Genomic DNA, 15,435 nt, shown 5'->3' on the forward strand with positions numbered 1-15,435 from the left:
ACAAGGAGCACTATAACTTTTATTGCTCTGTGAGCACCAGAGCATATCTATTTTATAAATACAATTTAATTGGAAAATTTACAAAAAGTCAGCTAATTAATATAGAATTTACATTATGGTAGTTTTTTCAAAAAAGTTTTCAAAATGTTACTTCATTAATTGATAAGTCAATTTTTTTTTTATTTTTTTTGGGTCTCTGAGTTTCGTATGGGATTAAATATCTAATGGTCCAGCTTGTAATATATATAAACATCATGGTGGACCCAAAGAACGGCTTTTCTAAATAATCACTCTTTAAAGTTGAAGAGGGAAGCAGGACCGGATTTTTAGTAGGGTTTACTAAGACATGTATGCAAAATACACTCTTACTATTAGATGTGTAATCTATTTTCAAGCCCAAATCAAGGAAAAAAAAGAAAAAACTAGGGTGACTTGTGATTCAGGTGCGGCACATGAAAGAAAACAGTTGAGAGAGGGACATGTACCATTAATTTTACACTATTTCTAATAATATGATCCACCTGAATCACAAATGGTACTGATTATCAGCCATTAGTTTAACATGGGGTAATGCACCCAGTGATCGGGATGAATTTTACATAAACATCGTGATGGTGCCCACACAATCCAGCAACCCATTTGCTTGTGGGGTGAAGGCAGTGGGATGATAATTGTATCCATTAGTGAGGTAGCTTTTTGAAAAAGGTCGTGAGATACTGTGGACCAAATGTGCATGACGCAATACCTGAAATTCTTCATACTCTAGGTCCAATTCTACAAGATCGAGGGCGGTGTGACCATCCTTGTTAACAATCGTTGGGTCCACTCTTCTTTCCCTTGACAAAAACAGGAACATCGGATCATTATGGTACTTGAAAGCAAAATGAAGAAGGGTATTTCCATCTGTATCAGGCTCATTTAACATCCCCTCAAGCTCCGCCATACACAATAAATGGCGAACAGTGGAATTGTTGTTGTACATAATAGCAATGTGAAACACATTCTTCCCACTTGGATCAAGTTGCTCGCTAGCATCCGGGCAGTGTTTAAGTAGCTCAGTGATAGCCAATGGGGAGCCAGAAGCAGCTGCGACATGAAGAGATGAATAGCCAATGTTGTCTAAGATGTAAGGGAGGGAACGGTCGAAGCTCAACAGCTTTGAAACTATGGTGGAATTGTCTTGGCATGCTGCATAGTGCAGGGCCGTTCGGCCATGGGAGTCTCGTATTCGTACCATGTTTGTCTTTTCATCTGTGTTGGCATGGAATTTGTTAGAGAAATGATAATGTAGAATGAAAGAAATGGAGGAACAATTATGAAATGTTGCTGATCGATCATCCGCTCGTGCAAACGTGTGGCAGTTGAAACCATAAAAAAACAAGCAAAAATCACACTGATGAGTTGATCCTAACTGTCTAATTGGTGTGTAAAAGAACATTCTGCTGTTAGAGATGGGGATAATTCACTGCCCCTTTTGAAATGGTTACGACCACCGTCTGTGCTACATGTAATATGTCATTCTGCACGTTCCGAATCATGGGCCGCATAGTGGATGGAATAATTGATCAAACGATTTTAACCGTCTGATTTTGACTGTGGAATGTGGATGCCTGACCATTCTCTAGTGGGCTAGTGGCATAAGGCGGCAGAACACGGACGCGGATTTCCTGCCAAAGCCTTTCGCAGGAAGTTCCTACACTGGAAATATAGGTGGGGCCCAACGTGATGTTTGTGAGAAATCCACACCGTCCATCCGTTTTTTGAGCTCATTTTCGTGGTTGAGACTTAAATTAAGCAAGATCCAAGACTCAAGTTGGTCGCACTAAAGGAAAAGGTGTGCATGGAAATTCCTACCGTTGAAACCTCCCTGGGGTAGACAGTGATGTTTACATGCCATCCATACCGCTAATAATGTCATTCGTACTGGGATTAACTGAAAACACAAATATTGGCCTGATTCGAAACTTCTGTGGCCCCACGAATATTTCAACTGTGGACGTTCAATCCTCACGTTTTAGGTCCAATACACTTGAGTATTGGATACGGGTTATTTTTGGCCTCATGTCCTAAAATGAGCTCACAAAACGGATGGACATGGTGGATTTCTAACGAACACCACGGTGGGCCCCACCTAGGTTCCCAGCTCAGGAACTTCATGCGAAAGCACTCGCAGGATATCCGTGTCCTCAGAACCCCTCCACAAAAGTGGTGGTCTGCAAATGGACTTACATGAAGAAAAAAAAGGGCAAACATGGTGCACTCGAAGCTCACCCATCTTGCCCCGCTACGTGATGATGAGACCATTCATCTAATTGGATCTGTTCTTCCTCTTCATCTAAAAGGATCAAATGTAGATGGACAGCAGTGCGAAAATCTCAGCAATTAGAGTGCCGGTCCAATTCTATGTGAATGGTGAAGATCTCTTCTCAGTTGAATAGTCTGGATCACCATGTAGGAGGGCGTAAGGTGGTGGACGCTTTGGAGTAAACTAGAGCAAACACATAAATTCGTCCGCTCTTACACGATTACCTGATGGCTCAATGTCCAAAATCTTTTCAACAACTTGTAGCAACTCCTCTCTGGCAGCCATATGCAATGGTGATTCACCTGCTTCGTTAACCAAATAAGCCAATTTCAAATCCGATTCTAATAACTTCACGGCCACATTCCCGTGCCGATTCCTCAGCGCTTCATGTAATGCTGTGTTCTTTTCTTTGTTTGTCATGCGAAGTAGCTCCACATTTCTTTCTTCCATCACAATCCAATTCAATAGGATTTCAACTACATTGAGTCGTCCGGTCCTTGCGGCGCAGTGTAAAGGAGTGTCACCTGTGGAGTTAGCTTGCATAAGACGGGCCCCACATCGGCCCAAGATCTCTTTAGTGAAATCTGCGTGTCCCAATCTCGCTGCGATGTGTAGGGCATTGTTCAATATTTCGGGAGTTATAGAGTAGAGTATTTGTTGGTCTGAATCGGTGGTGATGGCATTTAGGAGTGGGACACTCCCCAGTCTTGCAGCTTCGTGCAAATGTGGGTCCATGCTTTAGATGCAATGGTTAGGATTAATGCTCTGAAAATCACCAGAGGGCCTATATCATTGTGGGACACATAATTGCTCTAGCATTAGCACCTTAAGATTGGTAAAAACAAGGGAATAAAATGATAAACACAAGAGACTGATGCCCCCATCAACATGATTTTCTAGATGGAGCCCAAATGCAGTGATATATCTTTCTTTTTTTTCAATGGGGTCACTTCTTTTCCTCAGCCACCTACGTATTTGCGTTTCTTTGTTTTAAAAAAATTGAAAGCATTTGGACAGACAATAAAGCAGAACTTATTGGATGTTTATTCATTGTGATTTTTGGACCATGGTGTAACCTGGTTGTGAGAATCCAATGAATGGTTTTAATCATCGTACTATTGCTGCACGTAGGCCCATCTAGCAGAGAAATCCCGGAAGGGCACGACTCACTACATGCTCGATTAAGTTTGGAGAATGAAACAGCAGGATAAGAACTTGATTGACAAAAAACAGAAAGATATGAAAGTTGAAAGAAGGGATCATTGGGTGTGTAGGCCATATACCATCATTCGATGTATCGTATATCACAACTCTTGGCACTTCATAAGGCCTACCTATGGATACATTGTAAAACTATCTTCAGATAGATGCCATGATAACAGTACAACGCCTTATATATAAATTGAATAGTTGCAGTTATCACACACACAAATAACGGTGTATAGTTGAAGCCCCTGAGCCTCAGAGCACGTTGGGAGAGACTGGAAATCCATGTCCTTGGGGCAGAAAAGGCCTAAATAGGAATGCATTTTTTCTTATGTTGGTACCATTCCCCTTGCAATTTGGGTACTACACAAGCTTCAGAGATTTTTGGGCAGGATTCCTGAATGATGGAGGACATCAGATCAACGGCTCAAATAAACCAACCATGGCCCCATGTGTACAGCTAAGGTACCAAACTGGGAACACGGCCATGTATAATTGCGATATACTATTAATTATTATTAGATTAAAAGAATTTAAAAATAAGATTTGAAAATTTTAAGAAAATTGATTTTGCCTTTATTAACTAATTTGGCTTGGGTTTAGTTTTGTTATACATTAGAGAATTTGTTAAGAAATCTAAGTCTTTATATTAAAAATCCTTACTAATCATTTGTATTGAAAAAACAAGGGTATGCCATGCGAGCAACCTCGCACACGTGCACGCCGTGGCCGGGGATGTAGTGCACTGTAGTGTGTATTTGATGGTATACTTTTAGTTTTTTCGGCATACATTTTATACTCATGCACATGAAAACAAAGAGCTATTGAACACCTATTTAAAATTAATGAACTGGCATGTGCCGACATGCATTTATTACGCCGTTCGCATGCGCCTCAAGCCCCAACGACAACCTACTTTTCCTTTATAAGAATATATCATCTCCAATATTGCAAATCACCCCGAAAAAATTCCTCTTCTTTGATTTTTTTTTTCTTCAGTGTTCTTTCTAGGAAAATCATTTCAAGTATTCTTGAGATCGTGTGGCTATAATCAAGAGTACAACAGATCTAAGCCGTTCATCTTGGGGAGAGTTGTTGTATTTCGGTGTCAGACTTGTTGGGACCCACTGCATCAATGATCATCTTCTAGTAGAGGCAAATTTGTCTTTAAGACAGCGACAAGAATGTGCCTCGGCTCTCTACATTCTTTTGTTAATTTCTGATTTATTATTATAGATTTTCTATTATATCTCTGTATGTTAGAACTAACAATTTAAAAATAGATTTTTCTCTAAAAAATGTTGGCACTAAGGCTACCATTTTTTATATTCCTAGAATCAAAATTTTTTTATGAGAAGAACTTCAAGAGATGACAGTAGAAAATGGAGTTCTATCTTACTACCCTTAAGTTAATTTACATTATCAAAGATTCCGCCATATCGCTTGAGGCGAATGAACCAACGACATCTTTTGAATTATCAAAATGAAAGAATGATGACTATCTGTGCCGAAATCATATTCTATATGTGATGACCAATGAAAACTATGATATCCATCGTCATCTCTCCACCGTCAAAGAACTGTGGAATTATCTTTAAAAGAAATTTAAAAATGATGATAATGAAATAAGAAAGTATGTAGTTAGTCATTACATTGATTTTAAAATGTCTGATGATAAGTCTATAGCAGAACAGATACATGATTTACATAAGATATCTTATGAAATCTCGTATGAAGGTATGATAATTGATGAGGCTTTCCAAGCTATTGTAACAATCAAATAACTTCCATCATCTTGAAAAAAGTATAAAATTTCTTTAAAGCATAAGAGAATGGACATGATTTTGGATGACTTCATCATTCACATGTAAAAGAGGAAGCTAGAAACCGTGATAAACATTTTCTTAACTTAGAATGTGTAACTAACGCCTACCTTGTTGAGAATAAGCAAAAGTGTCAAGAAAACTGAAAGTTTGGACCTCAAAAGAAAAGGCATACACATGGCCAAAGAAACAAGAAAATAGATAAAAACAATAAGAATAATGAAGGATGTTATGTGTGTGAGAAAAGGGGACACTTTGCTAAGGAATGTAGATTTTGCAAAGGTGATAAGAAAGAAAATGACCATGTACATGTTGCTGATGAGTTTGTGAGAGTCATCACTGAAGCACTCATTGTTTGACTCAAATGACTAGTGGATTAATTTAAGTGTTACCTTACCAAGCATCTTTGTTACGACCATGGTGCCTTTTCCTCATACGAAAAGGTAGAGGATGTTAGGAACATTTTCATGAAAATATCATTCAAGGCAAAGGTCGTTGGCAAGGGGAAGTGAGCTTGAAGCTTATTTCTAGAAATGTGTTGTCTCTTTTTAATGTGTTGCATGTGCCGGACCTTCAGAAGAATCTTGTATTTGACTCTACTCTTGACAAGAATGGGATTAAGTTAGTTTTTGAATCTAGAAAATGTGTTATATTTAATAATGGTTTTTTTGTTGAAAATTTCTATGTAACTGATGGATTGTTCAAACTGAGTGTTATGAATGATAATAGTGCTAGTTTTTTCGCTTACTTGATTGAGTTTCTTGATATGTGGTATGTTAGACTAGCTCATGTTAATTATTATTCTTTTGAAAGCATGATTAGTATAGAGCTTATTCCTAGACTAGTAGAAATAGAAAACTAAAATAAATATGAAATATGGATACAATCCAAGTATTTCAGAAAAATATTCAGAGTTAAAATGAATAACCAAGTTTATATTTGACTCATAGCGACATATTTGACCTTAAAAATATTATGATTTGTGAAAGAAAGAAATATTTTATAACTTTTATAGATGATTACTCCAAATATGCAAAGATATATATGATCACGAGTAAAGATAAAGCAAAAGATATATTTATAGATTTTGTGAATATAGTGAAAAATTAATTAAAAATAAAGGTGAATGTTCTTAAATCTGATCGTGGTGGAGAATATGTTTCTCATGACTTCGCATATTACTTTGAATCAAAAGAGATTATATATGAGGTAATTGCAGTACCATATTCACCTCAATAAAATGGAATAACTGAAAGAAAAAATAGAACTCTAAGGAACATAGTAAATGCCATGCTTTTTAGATTTGATGAGCATCGTAAATCTATCAGGGGAAGCCCTCCTTACTACATGTCATATTGTAAATAGTGTATCTCATAAGTATTTTGATAAAATCATTTATAAATTATAAAAGAACGAACCTCCAAACCTGAAATATCTTAAAATGTGGAGGTGCCTAGCTAAAGTAGAAAACAAAATTAGGGGATAAAAATATTGATTGTGCATGCTTTCATATGCTCTGGGCAAAATATCATGGCTTATAAATTCTTGGTTTTAAAGTCTCACAGTCATACGAATGTTGATTCCATTATTGAATCCTTAAATGCTAATTTCTTTGAAAATATATTTCTAGCTAAATCTAAGACTACTTCCATGGAAGTAGCAGATTTGACCGTAAGAATCGATATAGAGAATGACACAATAGAATAGCCCATGGAACCAAGAAGAAGTAAGATGACTAGAGTTAAGACTAACTTTGGACTCAACTTTTATACATTCCTTATATAGGATGATCCATCTTCATATGTCGAAGCTATGAGCTCTCCTAATGTAAGCTTTTGGGAGGAAACCATTAATAATAAAATAGACTCTATTTGCACAAAAACACTTGGGAATTGGTAGACCTACCTCAGGGTAATAAAACCATATGTTACAAATGTGTTTTTAAGACTAAACTTATATTAAATGAGTCTGTTGAGAAATTCAAGGATACTTTTGTGGGTAAGAGGATAAGAAAAATGAAGAAATTAACATTTTTGACACATTCATCAGCCATCAAAATCAAATATATGAGTATTTGATAGCTATTTCCTCAACCATAATCTTGTGATCCACCAAATGGATGTGAAAACTACCTTTTTAAATGAAAAATCAGATTAATAGATTTGCATGAACCAACTAGAGGGGTTTGTGATAAAAGGTCATGAGAATAAGGTCTACAAACTAATTAAATCTCTTTATGGGCTAAAGTAAACTCCAAAGTAATAGTATGAGAACTTGGACAAAGTGTTGCTGTCAAATAATTTTCAAATTAATGAGTCAGATAAATGTATGTATATCAAGTTGTTTGAAAATGCATGCATTATCATATGTTTGTATGTGGGTGACATGTTGATCTTTGGTTCTAACATTGATGTGGTGAATGAAACTAAGTCATTCATTTTCACAATTTGACATGAAGTATTTGGGAGAGGTAGATGTGGTTCTTGAAATCAAAATTATGAAAGATTACAACGGAATCACTTTCTCTTAATTATACCATGATTTTCTAGATTGTACACCGACAAGCAATCCATTTAATCAATATGTAAAATTATGTAAAAATGAAGGTGATAGTGTATCACAACTTGAGTACTTTAGTATTATTAGGCATTTCATGTATCTAATGAACTTTACTAGACCTGATATTGCATATGCAATTGGTAAGCTAAATAGAGACACTAGTAATCTTAGAGAAGATCACTGAAATGTCGTAAATAGATTACTATGATACTTGAAAAGTACTTGCAGCTATGGTCTCATGTATACCTAGATATATAACCGTATTAGAGAGATATATACTGATGCAAACTAGATATCAGATTCAATGTAATCCAAGTCCAATAGTGGCTATGTGTGAACTCTTGAAGGAGTCATAATATCTTGGAAGTTTAAGAAACAAACTTGTATATCTCGATCCACGGTGGAGTCTGAGTTCATAGATTTTGCAAGTGCAAGTGAATAGGTCTAATGGTTGAAAAATCTGCTCTCAGATATACCATTGTTGGGTAAACTGGTAGCAACAATTGCACTGTATTGTGATGGCTAAGCTGTGATAGCTAATTAGGCAAACAATATGACCTATAATGAAAAGTCCAAATATCTATGTTTGAGATATAATTTATTCAAACAATTAATCCGAGAAAGGATATTTACAATTGGTTTTATAAGGTCCAAGGAGAATCTAGCAAATTCGCTAACTAAAGTGCTAGTTAGAGAACTATTGATGAGTACATCAAGTGGAATGATGTTGAGTCACATATAGATAAATCATCGGTAATGAGAACCTAACATATACGACTAGAGATCCCAAGAACTAGGTTCAGTAGGTAAAAACAAGTTGCTTTGAGTGATTTGGTATTAACATTGTATGTGAAATTTGAGAATCTCATTCATATGGTATGACAGTGCTATGACTTGTAGCGGGAAAGGTTTGATTATGTCCTTAATGAGTTCTATAACGGTGATATAGTGAGATGTTTAGCTGCAGGTACATCTCTGATGGACCTACCTATATGAGTGTGGAAGTGGGGCTACTTCCTATAAAAATTAGGACCTCTAGAACACTTATGAATCTGGGATAAAGCACATGGTCGTAATGTGTTGGCTTAAGAAATTCAAGTTGCTCTGAAATGTTGTAAGTATAATGTATTTGGATTATTATTGTAGATGATTAGTTCAAAACTTTATATTACTTCATCCTAACAAACTAGACATATCTACACTAGGCAAGGTTCAAATCTTTTAGATATCTTTACTGATGCACTTCGTTTTGTTGATTTATCTAACTAATTTTATATACATTTTCAAGAATTTTCAAATTATGAAGAATTGTTAGATTAAAAGAATTTAAAATTAAGATTTGAAAAATCTAAGAAAATTAGTTTTGCCTTTGTTATAGTTTTGTCCCAAATTGGAAAGTTGCTAAGAAATCTAAGCCTTTATATTAAAACTCCTCACTAATCCTTTGTATTAGAAAAATAAGGATATGTCATAGGAGCAAGTTTGGTGGTGTGGCGTGACGAAGCGAGGCACGTCACAGTGCAATGTGTCTTTGATTGGACATTTTTAATTTTTTTTCGACATTTATTTTATAATCATGCATATGAAAACAAAGAGTTACTGTACACCTACCTAAAATGAATGAGTCGACATAACATACGTTTATTACACCACTCACATGCGCCTTGAGCCACAATGGCTATCTAATTTTCCTTTTTAAGGACATCTCATCTCATTGTAAATCACCCAAAAAAATTCTCTCTTCTTTGGTTTTTTCCTTTTATATTCTTTCTGAACAAATAATTTGACTATTATTGAGTTTGTGTGGCTATGATCAAGAGTACACCAAATCTAAGCCGTTTATCTTAGAGGAGAGTTATTGTATCACGGGGGTAAACTTGTTAGGACCCAGTGCATTCAATATCACCTTCCTATAGGGACAAATTTATCTTTAAGACAGTGAGAATAACGTGTCTTAGTTCTCCAAATTCTTCTGTTATTATTTCTGATTTATTATTTTGAATTTTCTATTATATTTTTGTATTTTAGAACCAACAAATATAATATACTTTCATGTATTAATGCATATCAATTTCTTACTACGTACCTTGCTTGGAGGCAACCTTCTAGGTAATCCCAAGAATAATGTGGATAAGGGATTGATGTCAGGTTAGTAGCCAGTTGAAAAAATATTTGTTAAGGAATTATAAGAATTCTTATTTCAAACTTCAATGATGAAATGGGTTTTTTAAAACCGAACTCATATATCCCATTCTCATCAATTTCTCATAACATAATTTTTTCGGAGGATTCTCAAATTTTGAGGGTTTTCTCATGATATTATCAAGAGTCTTTCTCTGAAGGTAATTTTTTTTTTATTTTTAATGGTGGTATAAATTAAGACATATATTAAAATTTTAAATAAATGTATATAATGAAATGACAAAATTTAACTTAAAAATTATAATATTTTTTTGATATTTTTGTGAGAAAATTGTGAATAACTAAACTTGGCTGAGATTATGAAAAGTTTAACAGTATTAATACAATAATATCATTTCCTTAATTTTCCACAAATATATCACATGATTTTCAAAATCTTCTCTATATTTCTCACAGTCGACGCAACAAGGTGAAGATGATGATGAGTAGCATATACTTTTACATTAGAATTCGTTGTCACTACATTCCTCCCAAAAATGATTTTAATTGGAATTCAATATCATACAAAGCTCAATGACATCAAAGCCTATGGCCTAAATTGGTTGCCACCTAAAAATGATTTTATAACAGTTTAGGAAACAGTGATTAAGCATTAGATATCAGAGTTTATACAAATAGTAGTTATCAAGATTGTTATTAATTCTTACCAAAATCTTTAATAATTACTGCTAACTAAAATTAGAAAACTTCATTTTTATTTTTCATCGAATTGGCCTGGAGCAACAGGAGGTTTGGGGTTGGAGTTCCCATGGTGATGAAATCCCACTAAGGTGTGAGTGTGGGGGTGTGTGCATGGGTAGTGTGGGGTGTTTGTGCGGGCGCCTGTAAAAAAACAGGTTTCATCCAAAAGGCCTTATCATTTTATATTAGTATAGGGTTGCTCTTATCATGGAAAGTATTTCAATTAGTGTACCCCACTTGAATCACCAAATGAAATGATTTATGGGTCACAGCCTAGATTTATGCATAGAATCTAATGGTTGGATTGAATTTCATATAACTATTGCTGCTGTTGTGATTTGGATGTCCTTATTAGGCCGCTGTGCACCCGCAAAAACAAATAACAATGGAGACTCTGGACACAGTAGGGGACTGTCCAATGCCAAAGCTAGAGTGGGCAAACTGGGTCTAGTAAAACTTAGAATTTTTCTGTGTGTACCTTTTACCGCAGGTAAGACTCTTATTATAGTCTCTTGATATTGGTAATATTTATGGCAATGAATCTATTGTTCAGTTGCATATCATAAAAGGGATTGTCCCCAAAATCAAAAGTGTTATCCTCGGCTTTGTTCTCGGCGAAGATCTCGAGAGATTGATCTACCCCGTATAAGAAGGAGATCTCCCGGTGGTCGGCTTCCAAGGACATCGTGATAGACGGCCGAGGCCAACCTCAAAGTCGGAATGGCTGAGGTCCCACAGACCCAGTTGAACTGTCGGTTGTCGTCTGGACCTTTCTTCAAGGTAAGTCGGGTCAATGCTTATGATCGTTCATTGGTCATGATAGCGAGACGTCGACCAGAGCTGAGCCCGCTGTTGGTGGTCGATCTTGAGCTATTTGTAGAGATCGTGCTCCATTGTCAAGGCCGAGCTCTTATCCGACCTCCCTTACGTGTGCTTTGTATTCTCTCTCATTATAGTTATCTTAGTCAATCTATTTTTACCCATAATAACTATCATGGTGGGCCCTACAAAAATCAAGAGTGAACGTCTCTCTCCCAAATGCTTTCTTTAAACCTTACATAAACATTTTAGTGGACCTCATCAAATTTAAGAGTTGTGTCCCATACATTTTATTGTTATTATTATAATTGATCTTTTTGCATAACTGGAGAAGAACCTTCTTCTTCTTCTTCTTTTTCTTCTTCTTTTTTTTTTTTTAACATGCACACACATGCCGTAGCGGGATTTCACCACTTATGGGTACTCGAACCCTTGGCCAGGTGTTGAAACTCTAAGAGTCTACCACCGAAGCAAGAGCAAGGACCCTAACTGGAGAAGAACCTGAGGACTTCATTTTTTTTATCAGGCCCCTCCACCATTAAAATCATAATCCTAATTTAGGCCTGACCAAAATTAGGCTGACCAGCTATTTGGATAGGCTAACCAGCTAATTGGATAAGCTGCCCCAAAGAAAACAGTATGGAGAGGGACATGCCCTTGATTTTTACAAGGCCCACCATAATTATTATCCGAAATCCACTTCAACAATTAAATGCCACACCAAACTCTAGTCCTAGTGTTTAAAAATCAGGCTCACCTGTGGTTTACGTGAGCCATACGAAGGGAAACAATTTGAAGGATGATTGTCGCTATGTACATTGTTTTCAATCATGTGATCCACTTAAATCACGAATGGGATTGATGTTTGAGTCCTTGGCCTAGCATGAGGTGACTGACCTAATGATGGGGATGGATTTTACATAAACACATTAACTCTATCAATTTAGTGGACATTTATTGAATGGTTGAAAATGAAAAGTATAAAATGATCCTATTTCAACAAACAATTATCCCTGAATAAGAGGTTGGAGTTGTTCAAACAATCTTATTTTGCCACTGTGGCTTAGAAACATCTGATTCCACTATTTTTATTGTTTCATTTAAGTTCATGTATGCCAAGCGTACATTCATGAGTGCATGAGTACAAAGCATCATACTCTATAGGAGTTTGAAATAATGCCACATCATTTGGAAGCCCATCGGGTGTTTCCCACACCCCTTTAGCCGCTGCCGCTCTTAACGTAGTGGAATTTGATTGGATTGCATACGGCTGTCAAAGATAAACCCACACAAAGGGACTAGGCAAAGCATAAGCCCCATCTCTAACGGAGCACTTGCACTGACCAAATCCCCACCCTGTGGTGATCTCTATGGGATCAAATCTATCCCACCAATGGTAGAGGGCATGTGGATTGTCTGTAAAAGGCCTTCACAAGAGTTTCTGTTTTGGGAAGCTATGTGAGGCCTACAATGATGTTTGCCTAAATCCACCCCATTCATCCATTTGCAGCTCATTTCAAAATATAAGATTAAAATTGAGGTGGATCCAAAATCTTGGGTTCCACATTGATGTTTATATTGCATCCAAACTGTTTGTAAGGACATTTCCACTGGGATAAACTGAAAAAACAAAAACTTAGCCTAATAGAAAGCTTCTACGGCTATACAACTGTTTCAATGATGGTTATTCAATCTCCATTGTTTACTTTCGTGTGGCCCATTTGAATCTTGGATTTGCCTCAGTTTTTGTCTCATCTTAAAATGAACTGAAAAATGGATAGATGGGGTGGATTTCTCACAAACATCAGGGAGGACCCCACACAGCTTCCCACAACAAAACTTCTTGCTAGGGGACCAAAGAAGCAAGTGAAGTAATCCAATCACTTCAAGCAAGCACAACACAAACACAATAATTTTAACGTGAAAAAACTCTTGCAGCGAAAAACCACAACACAGAGCAATAGAAAGCACTATGAAAGCATAATTTACAAGAGATAAAGAGAATATCAAATTCGAACAAGCTCGAATCTCACTTATAAGCCCTTGAAACCGTATAAACAAATTAGAAAGTACGTCTTAGATACATCTCAATCCCGATTGCACCCAAATATATAGCCTTTGTAAGAATCACAATCGAAATCGAAAACAAATATCACATATTTACAATTCTGCACATGCGTTCAATGACACATTCAATGGCATCGAACCTATTTCGATGTCATTGAAATAATATCAAAATGATCGAGCAACCAAACATGGAAATTCAGATTTTACTGATGAAATCGATCACACCTTCGATGACATCGAAAAGGGCACCTAAAGTGTCCAACAACCAAATCGATTTATTCTAAAAGCTTTTGATGGCATCGAACTGATTTAAATGGCATCAAAGTCTGCTCTATTGCATCGAACTTGTCATCGATAGACTTTTGAATTTACATATTTAAGACATCTATCAACACTTCCATAGCCTTTAAGTGGGTTCAACTGTGATGTTTGTGAGAAATTCACTTTGCCCATTTTTTTTAGTAGATTATGGTAGGACATAGCCCAAAAATGAAATAAATCCAAAACTCAACTTGGTCACGTGATAGGAAAATGGGGTTAGGTAAGGCTGTCGACATGCCAGACCTGGGGTTGGTATCAGCCTGAATTCTGAACTATTTCAGCCAAACCCTCAGTAGGTTTATTCAAAATTCTGATTTTGGAAGGCCCGAGCCCTACCCATTGACACCCCTACAGTAGGAAAATGCATATTGTTGAAACCTCTATAGGGTAACACTGATGTTTATATTTTATTCATACCTTCATAAGGTCATTCATACCGGGGGATGAACTTAAAATATAAATATTAGCCTAATATAAAATTTTTGTAGCTTACTAATATTTCAATGGTAAGCATTTTTTTTTTTTTTTTCCGTTGTATGGCCCACTTGAGTTTAAATTTATCACAAACACCAAAAGTTAGTACACTAACTTTCCATCACAGGAAATTTATGGAAGTCTTTGGAGGTCGATCCGCGTACCTGCGTCAGAGCTTTGTCGAAAGCTTCTAGGAAGACTTTGGCGGCCGATCCGCGTACCTGCGTAAGTCGAGCTCTGTCGAGCGTTGTGGATTGCTCTCTGACGCGGTCAGTAGCTACTAGATACTGTACAGTGCTATGTGGACCCACTATAATGTATATATATTATCCACACCGTCTAATCCATTTTTTCAGATCATTTTAAGCCATGAACCAAAAAAATAGGCAGATCCAAATATAATATAAACCACACCACAGAAATAGTAGTGATTAAACTCTCATCGTTAAAAACTTCTTGAAACCACAAAAGTTTTGGACGAAGCGGATTTTTCTTTTCCCTCCATCCAGGTACGTGTGACCTAATCAACAGATTTGATGGTAAATAAATAATACGTCTTAGGAAGTTTTTAATGACAGGCATTCCATCACTATTATTTTACTGTGGTGTGGTCCACTTGGGTCTTTTTCCTATCTTATTTGTGAGATTATACTCTAAAATAACGTGGAAAAATAGGTAAACGGAGTGGATAAAACACATCCATCATAGTGTGGCCCACAGAGTACCATTAAGTAGCTACCTCGCTGCCGGCAGCAACAGTACTATTCAATCCGCGTCCTTTTTTTTTTTGGTATGTATTCTGTATCTACTCTGTCCATCCATTTTTCCAGATCATATGTATTCTGTATCTACGCCGTCCATTCATTTTTCCAGATCATTCTAAGTCATTATACCAAAAACGAAGAAGATCCAAATCTAAGGTGGACCATACTGTTAGAAGCAGTGGTGATTGAACGTCCAAACATTAAAAACTTCATG

The 15,435-nt window shown here is 36.3% G+C and overlaps 1 protein-coding gene across 1 annotated transcript; it reads right to left on the reverse strand.

Moving 5' to 3' along the window:
* Positions 1 to 453: 453 nt before the first annotated feature.
* LOC131247860 (ankyrin repeat-containing protein At5g02620-like) lies at positions 454 to 3,064 on the reverse strand. The gene is made up of 2 exons (XM_058247774.1): positions 2,530 to 3,064; positions 454 to 1,251 (listed from the first exon to the last, which is right to left on the reverse strand). Exons 1-2 carry the CDS (start codon positions 3,038 to 3,040, stop codon positions 596 to 598), a joined length of 1,167 nt encoding a protein of 388 aa, XP_058103757.1. The 5' UTR covers positions 3,041 to 3,064; the 3' UTR covers positions 454 to 595.
* Positions 3,065 to 15,435: the final 12,371 nt, after the last annotated feature.

The sequence above is a fragment of the Magnolia sinica genome, chromosome 1 (genome assembly GCF_029962835.1).
Source record: "Magnolia sinica isolate HGM2019 chromosome 1, MsV1, whole genome shotgun sequence".
Classification (NCBI taxonomy): domain Eukaryota; kingdom Viridiplantae; phylum Streptophyta; class Magnoliopsida; order Magnoliales; family Magnoliaceae; genus Magnolia; species Magnolia sinica.